At 32.2% G+C, this 9,156-nt stretch overlaps 1 protein-coding gene across 1 annotated transcript; it reads left to right on the forward strand.

Moving 5' to 3' along the window:
* The first annotated feature begins 220 nt into the window (after positions 1-220).
* Positions 221-9,156, forward strand: LOC138334811 (uncharacterized). Its single transcript, XM_069283570.1, has 11 exons — positions 221-460; positions 1,101-1,189; positions 1,571-1,657; positions 1,990-2,511; positions 2,919-3,041; positions 3,494-3,612; positions 4,017-4,092; positions 4,726-4,871; positions 5,140-5,269; positions 7,005-7,081; positions 7,304-9,156. Exons 1-11 carry the CDS (start codon positions 376-378, stop codon positions 7,368-7,370), a joined length of 1,521 nt encoding a protein of 506 aa, XP_069139671.1. The 5' UTR covers positions 221-375; the 3' UTR covers positions 7,371-9,156.

Raw genomic sequence — 9,156 nt, forward strand, 5'->3', positions numbered from 1 at the left:
ATTTTCTCTAAAATTGATATGTTACTTTTTTAAGTTATCATTATCATTATCAAAAATAATTATGTTCGTGTGGAGCTGTGCATTTTTTTTTTTTTTTTATCAAAAAGTGACAACTTCCTATATTAACTTATGATTATATTCCTGTACAAAACTACAAAACGGGTTTTTCGTTTAAAAAAAAACACACAACACACACACACACACACAATTATATTCAAATCTAATCCAATTTAATGTATATACGAATCTTTAATATTTTGTATCCCTGAAACGAACCAACCGGAACTGTATTCCTTTCGATACTTTTCTAGACTTATCATATATCAACGTTTATCGTTCGGAATTAAATGACAAAAGAGTTCCAATGATGGGAAGATGGAGGTTTTTCATAATCTGATACTACAATGCTGTTTTGCTTTTTACGTTGTCAGCTGCTCACGGTTTTCACGCGATGAACCAGGTATGATAGACTGATCAGTTAGTTAAATATAAATTCTCAGCGAGTCTCTTCAATTTAAGTGAGACATACATGTACCTACCCGACCGCACGCGGGCACCTGTCAAACGTGATTTACTCAAACATTGTTAGAGATGTACGTAGCACGACGAGACATATCTAGCATACATTTGATATTATATTGGACCAATGTGTTAATACGTTTGGCAATAAGTACATTTACATGTTGTATTCTTGTTATGAAATGTCCTGATTTGATGAACTGTATAATGTGAAGATCAGTAATTTGTAAATATGTTGTACAAAATGTAATAATTTGTAAAAAAATGTAGCATGCCTCCCTCCAGTCACATAAGTATGTGCAGGTACATTATGAACATTTTACCTCTGACACATGTACATGTAATCCAATAATATTAGATCTCGTTATTGAGAAACTTCTGATGTGCAATTTTAGACACGAAGTAATGATCAAAAGTGTCTCGTCGTGCTATACCTCTAACATTGTTGGAGTAATGTACATGTAGCATTACATGTCCATTTGTATGTACAGTACATATTGTTCACATACATGTTATGTATAATCATCATTATAATTGACAATGAATGAAAATCAGTAACACATGAATTATTATTATTGTAGATTACAGTAAAATAGAATATGGTGGAATTTTACACAAAAAGGCTGAGCAAGTTTCAAGTCATGACAAAGATGTGGGGGCAGTTATTCAGGTACATAATGTACATGTATATATTTTGGTTTACATACTCGCTTCTTATCAAATGTTAAGTTTCAGTTAAAACATGTACCATGTTTTTATAGTACTATATCTACATTTATAATATCCTAAATGTAAGTAAACATAACTGTATGTAATCAAAATTGAATTTCCATTCGAATAAGGTGTCTACTGAACATGTCTAGCTCAAGTATTGGTGCTATTTTAAATGTGAATAAAAAATCTAATGAAAATTATATATATACGTATTGGCAAAACACATTTGCAAAGATAGAACATGTATGATAATTAAGTAATTAGGTTAGCATGTTGAAAATGGTGCTCTTATCAAGAGAAATACTGGTATGTATGTTCTAGTAACATTATTTTCCAGTTTTCTTACAACTTTGCTAGGAAAAGATTTCCGTGGTCAGTTCCAGACTCTCTCAACCAAACTACGACTTCTGATGTCCAGAAACTTGTGAGTGTGCATGGTCAAAAATATGTTACTACCATCTAGATCTTTGTACTGTGCTAATTAGGCTGGCAATGGGATGAAAGTGTATAAAGTTGTGTTTAAAGGGAAAAAAGATCAATTTAAATCTATTCTGTTTAATTAAAAAAAGAAAAGAAATTAAAATAGAGCAGCAATCACTCTTGTTTATGCAGGGGACAGTACAAATAAAAACAAAAACACAATAATTGTACTTAAAACACTTTTAGTCAAAAGTTTTTATATATGTATAATATTATTTGCATGTGGAAAATAACTTTTTTCATAAAATTCATTCCTTTATTTTTGCATTCATTTAGGAGCTTGTATATTCTCTTGATGAAGAAAACCCAATTTACCAGGAGGATTTTCTGGAAGATGGACATGATGGAGTGTCACCTCTCCATCTTATTTTGTTTGGGTTCATTTACAAATTTACATTAAACTGGGAGACAGAGAAGACAGGATTTGTACATCGATTTGCAGTCTCAATGTTTCCAAAAGAAGTTTTAAACATTTATTCACATGTTTTCCTAGATCTTCACCCACATATACAGATATCTCCACCATCAATGTCATGTGAAAATAATCCACATCCAAAGAATAGCCAATCAGATGCTATATTACAAGGGCAGGAAGCCAGTCATGAGTATCTTTCTAACGATGGTAGTCATTGGTTGGAAGATTCACAGAAGTCATCATGTGAGAGGGAATCTTCAAGTGTAAAGAAGGAATATCCTTCAAAATATAACTTTACAGTGATGAGTTTTAACACATGGAATATGAACTCATTATCGGAGAAAAAACAAGATTATGTGAAGAGAATTAAAAGTTTTGGAGAGGTTTGTTCACTCTGAGTCAAAATGTTCATTAATTTACATAATGTATATAAATTTCACAAACAAGATAATTCATGTTCACAATTTATGGTAAAAATATTATGATTTATTGTAAATTGTTTATGCTTGCCAATTTGCATTATTTCTATTATAGTAGATCCATGATGTTATTTCACGATTGCATTTAGCATATTGTTAATTAGAAAACCTGCAGATTGTCATGCGTAATAACTTCTGCCTGAATCCTATATATATGCTTAAACATATAGTACATACATACTGCATGTACATGTACTGGTGTATAAGTTATTTTGGTATACATGTATTCACAATAACAATTAAGGTACCGTATTTATCATTATTACAATTATATATATCTACAAGTGCATAACATTTTGTCTTAATTTCAGGTTCTGGCTAAAAGTAAACCAGACATTATAGGTTTTCAAGAAGTTCGCTATGAGTATTCCAAGGGGGGACAACTTGGTCCATGTCAGGTCCAACATTTGGCTGATATGTTAGAAGATTATCAGGCAAGTATTCAAGTATTTCTGAATTTCTAAAAAACTTGCTTCATTTACTTGTATTTCCTCTATGATTAATGCTTAAATATTAATTATGATGTTGTTTATTTTTTTTATGAATAATGAAAAAAAAAGCAAGTTATAAAACTGCAGGGTTCAGGTTGATTTTGTTATACACTGTCTTTGCATTTAGCTTCAAATATAAGTGGTCAGTCCAGTTCTAAATATTTGTTAATCTGATGTAAAAAAGTATTGATCAAACTCACTTGACCACAAATGTTTCCGCCCCAAAAAATGGCTGTCCCTTTTGCCTCCAACATGTGTTAAGTAATGACAAAAATAATAGATGGAACATTGCTTCATCATTATTCAAAATATATGACTTTGGTATTTAAATAGAGTTTTTAGAAAGGTGTTAGTCCAGAGTTTCTCTAATATTTGCAATTTGTGTTATCCTTCAGTTTGTATTCCAACCTGGCCAGCTGCAACCCAACAGTTTGTATGAAGGTCGGACTGAAGAAGGTGTGGCTATCTTCTCTAAGTACCCAATCACATCAGTCAATCATCTACTTCTCTTCAGGTTTGTTATATACGTTAGTATAATGGACATAAGTCAATTTTATATCCCTATTCTACTCTTTAGAAAATGGATATATTAATTGATTGACATCCATACATGTTACTTACTTAAGTATATACAGGTTTTCATTAAAACAATATTTTAATCAATATTAATAGGTTTTGCAATACTTCTATAATGGGATTTAAATAATATCTCTATCCTAAGCTTACTTGTAGCAACTGGGTTGTAATTTTACATTACAGTTGTAATTTAAGTTAACTTTTCACATCAATATTTTCAACTCACCAATCTATATAAAAGAGAGACAATTGGTTTTGTTTATTTATAAAGCAGATAACCTGTTTCTTAAAAGCTACATCATGTAGAGCAGTATTCACATTATGATTTGTTTCTACATACAGGAATAGATCTAATAGTGCTGACACTCATCAGCGTGTTTGTCTTCATGCAGTTATCACTCACCCAACAGGGATACAGGTATGTGCATAAACGATGTCCCAGACAATTCACATTCACTGAAGGATAGAAGGTTCATGTGTGTTGCCATAACACCATTAATATATGGCTGAATTTAAGTTTGTATTGATGATCGGCAATAATCGATTAACTGGCTAGATGACCCTCAACCGATCTGGTGATCGATTGAAAATGTCATAATCGATCATCGGGAAAAAAATTAAACTCATTGGGAATCAAATATTTTTCTATTAAAAACCTAAAATACACTGAAAACTCCCTAACATTCCTCCATGTCAATAATTTTCACCAAATACAGTCAAAAACAGGCCAGAAATTTTTGTTTTCAACATTCTATCCACTGCTCATAACAGAGAGGGCAAAACAAGCTTTTAATATATAGATTATAGGCAATTTGAATAGAAAATTGAACCGATCATTTTGTGCGATTATCGGATCGGATGAGTCTTCCGATTCCAACCGATGATCGATTATCATTTTTAGCCGATTATACAACACTAGCTGAGTTGCCGTATTTTCTGATCATGCTTTCATTTTAAGTTGCCTCGTTCCTTGCATGTATCTTTCTGTATAAAGATTATCTCCCTTTGCCCAATTTCTATGAATATGATGATAAAACCGTATTTATTATAGATCAATGTTTTAAACACACACCTGTCGTTGAGTCATGAAGCTAGAGAGAAAGCGGTCATTGAGATATGGAGATATGTCCAACAACTACAGGGACCAGTGGTTTTTATGGGAGACCTTAATGCAGAGCCAGATGAGCGAGCAATCAAGTAAGCTTATTTTGATTTCCCTTAGCAGCTTTGACAAATTGCTATTTACATGTAAAAATGGGTTTTTGTATGTGTGTCATTACACGTATTAACACTAAAGCCAAGTTTGTTTGCATGTTTTTAATTATACTGTATGAAAATACAAATATAAATAGGGCAAAGAAGTAATTCTATATATACAAATTATAATATATACTTATAGCAGTAAATTGGTTGTGTGCATGCAACAAGATGGTGATGCAGATAATATCAGGATGTTCAATTCCAGGTTTTTACGCGGAGAGGTTTCCATTGAAAAGCAGCAAACTAAAGGTTTTATAGATGTTTGGCTGGAATCACACGGTAGAGACATACCTGGTCTGACATATAATACATTAAAAAAGGAACTCTCTAAACGGGTATGTATTTATAATTACCTTTAAACTTGATTGTTTCTTATAGATATCAGATAGGAGGGCAATGTATTTTAGGGGTCATCTGAGCTTTAAATTATGGAGGAACAGTGTTATTCAGTTTTTAAGCATATTATCAAAAATAGTGGTAGAATGGTTAAGATGTCCTGACATATTAATTATCACAAGCCCTCAACCTCTGGGTCTCTAGTTCAATTCCCATGTTGCCAAGTACCGATCTCTGATGCTTTGGTGTTTAACTCCAGGTACCTGACTTCCATCTATCTCCTTAACCATGCACATCCTTAGATGGCACTTGTGATGTTAATGTTAAACTTATCAAACCAAACCAAACAACTAAATATTACCTCAATTCATCGGTATGCTATTTATGTATCTTGTAATTGAAAAGGAGATTTCAATAATTTAACCCCTGAAATTTTAAAATTGAGTTCAAAGCCATCCACTTTAACAGATGTTTGTTGATCTACTAAATATAGATATAATATGTAACCAAACATATGTCTCATTAAATTTTTGAACCTTGGATTTCTATCTTATGAATCTTGTTTTAGCCTACCATCATCAGATGGTGGCCTATTCAAATCGCTCTTTGTCCATGGTCCGCTGTCCATCAGTCAATCCGTCCTTCCATCCATTAACAGTTCTTTTTATCGCTATTTCCAAGAAGTGCTATCTTTCTCAAATTTCATATGTATTCTCCCTTAGGGCCCTAGTTGCGCATATTGCATTTTGGTACCAATCGGTTAACAAGATGGCCGCCAGGCAGCCATCTTAGATTTTTATAGTTAAAGTTTGCTATCGCAGATTCTCAGAAAGTACTGAAGGGATCTTTCTCAAATCACTATTGTAAGTTCCCCTTGGGTCCTAGTTGTGCAAATTGCGTTTTTGGACAAATCAGTCACCAAGATGGCCGCCAGGTAGCCATCTTGGATTTTGATAGTAACAAATTGTTATCGCTATTTATCATAGAGTACTGATCATCAAGGGATCGTTCTCAAATTTCATATTACATCTTGGGACCGATCGGTCAAAAACAAGGCCTCCAGGCAACCATCTTGGATTTTGGTAGTTGAAGTTTGTTACTACTATTATATCTCAAAAAGTACTAAAGGATCATTCTCAAATTCCATATGTATGTACATGTGTCCCTTGGGCCCTAGTTGTTTGTTCTGATCAGTTAACAAGATAGCCAGCAGGCAGCTTTGAATTTGATTGTAAAAAAATGTTACCGCTATTTCTCAGAAAGTACTGAAAGGATCGTTCTTAAATTAGAGATATTGGTTCCCCTTGGACCCTTGTGCAATTTGCATTTTGGGACTGTTTGGTCAACAAGATGGCTGACTGGTCGCCATATTGAATTTTAATAGTTGAAGTTTGTTACCTCTATTTCTCAGAAAGTACAGAAGGGATCATTCTCAAATTTTAAATGAAGGTTCCCCTCTGACTTTAGTTGTGCATAGTGTATTTTGGAACCAATTGGTCAACAACATGGCTGACAGGCCGCCATCTTAGATTTTGATAGTTGTAGTTTGAAAAGTAGAGAAAAGATCCATCTGACATTTGTCAGACATAGATTAATCTTTTGTGGGCACCAAGATCCCTCTGTAATCTCTTGTATGAATTATACATTCTCTTTTACTGCTGCTTTTCTTTACCAATATAACCTGTTACTGGTATTTCAACTATTATTTTATATGAATATTTCACTTTCCTTTAGATTGATTACATCTTTATAAGGAAGTCTGAAAATGTACAGATTGTTGAAGTCACAACTCCTGATAATAAGAAACGAGGGTGAGTGGAAATACACTGCATATAATGTATGAAACTTTTAATTTCTCATAGATCAGCTGACACTTGAACTCATAAATATAAACAAGATTTTTGGATAGTATAGCCTATACACCATCTTATAAATGTAATAAAAAATGCTTACACATGTAACTTGTACCTGTGATATCAATTAAGCTTGCTTATATCGATTGCTTTTTAACTACTTATATGTTTTCTTTTCAGACATAAAGCAGCCTCTGACCATTTACCTGTACTTGCCAAGTTTACATTGATTCCTCCGAGTGTGTGACCAGTGTGCTGTCCCTATACCCATCATTAGGTTACATATTGTTTTACATATTATTATAATTCCTTTTTTTATCAAAATTGTGATACTGTAGTCTACAAAAACCATATTTAAGAATCAATTGCTATTTTGGATTTACTTTTGATATTTTTGATTGATTTCTTATGGTTTATTTTTAAATACACTGTTTATAAAATGCATATTTAAATCTGATGTTTTAAAATCGTGTAGTTTGAAATTTCAAAATTTAGAAAATGAAATATTTTATAACATTTTAGCTCATATCATTTGTAGATGTTAGATTTTAGAAAAGATGTTAAGGACCTCTTTGTTATTTAATCGGAAGATTTGTGATGTTTAATCAGCCTTAAAAAATGTACGAGTCGTTAAACCGCCCTGTCGGATATTCTTCAAAATCCAATTCAAGATCAGAAATGTTTGGATTAAACTTTAAACATTCCTATTTTGGCTTTAATATCACATTCAGTTTTTGTCAGTGTGCTCAATTTTATTTCCATATACATGTACATATGTATGTATACATTTACCCAGTAGTTTACATATATAAATCATAGAAATCCACCTTAGGGATTGGCCCATGATAATTTAACGGATCACATTTGTTGTAAATCAAGGACTGGAACAGATACAGAGAGTTTTAGGTACATTATAGAGGCCCACTACACCTTTCCGGAATAAAACATAAAGGTTTCTTAAAAACATTAATAACATCAGAAAATATATGCCGATGCCCAAGATGAGCTTACAACACCAAACATATGCAAGATTACCTCCGTAATATATAATAACAGTGGAGAGTCATTTCGCTGTTTTGCCATCCGGCGCAGTGATAGTCAATACCACGCGGTATTTAGGACGACGGCGGGAAACATAAGACGACCCGCGTTATGAAAATTAAAATTTTATTTATGTTAATCAAATTTTTCAAAAAGTGGTGATACGTGTAGTATTAACGGTAAGTTAATAGCTTTTGCGACTCTACAAAATTATCGATCTAGTTTTATATTCTCACTTAAAAAATTAAAAGCCGTTTCGGAAAGGTAGTGGGCCTTTAAACATTATCAATTTCACGCATTTTGTTTTGAAAACATTTTTCGCTTAATCCACTTTTTAGTTTTACACTAATTTATATATATCATTTGTAAATATACATGTACTAGTATATGGTTTGCTCTTAATAGAATGTGTGCTTACATATTTTATTTTACATGTAAATCGGGACCATAATACACATGTACAATGTACATACATGTGTACATTTAGTGGAAACATGTACACATAACGGTTATATCTGAAACATGCATCTCATCGTCATAGGATTTTCAACGTGAATGCATCATGAGGGCAAAAATGTCTGTCTAAACTCTTAAAGGGGACCATAAATATGTATTTTTGTTCTAATTTAATTTCTGAAGAATTGCAATATTAGAAACATTACATTTGAAGTTGCATCCTTATTTCATTTTAAGCTGAATCTTTTTAAGCGTTACATATACACTCATTTTCTGGACGTTGATTCTTCATTTGGTCAATTTATTCAACATTGATTTTACGCAAAATGTTATTGTACATGTAGCAATGTATGTATCAATGCAAACAAGTATGCTTACAATGACAGTTTTAATGAGAAAAAGAATGATGTTGTACCGATACCACGTTATATTTTTGATAATTGGTTACTTAAATTGTTAAATATGTTATAGAATATACAAATGTGATATTTGTTATATATGTAGAATTACTAGGAAATAAACATTGTTAATCATTA

This window comes from Argopecten irradians, chromosome 11, assembly GCF_041381155.1.
Source record: "Argopecten irradians isolate NY chromosome 11, Ai_NY, whole genome shotgun sequence".
Lineage (NCBI taxonomy): Eukaryota > Metazoa > Mollusca > Bivalvia > Pectinida > Pectinidae > Argopecten > Argopecten irradians.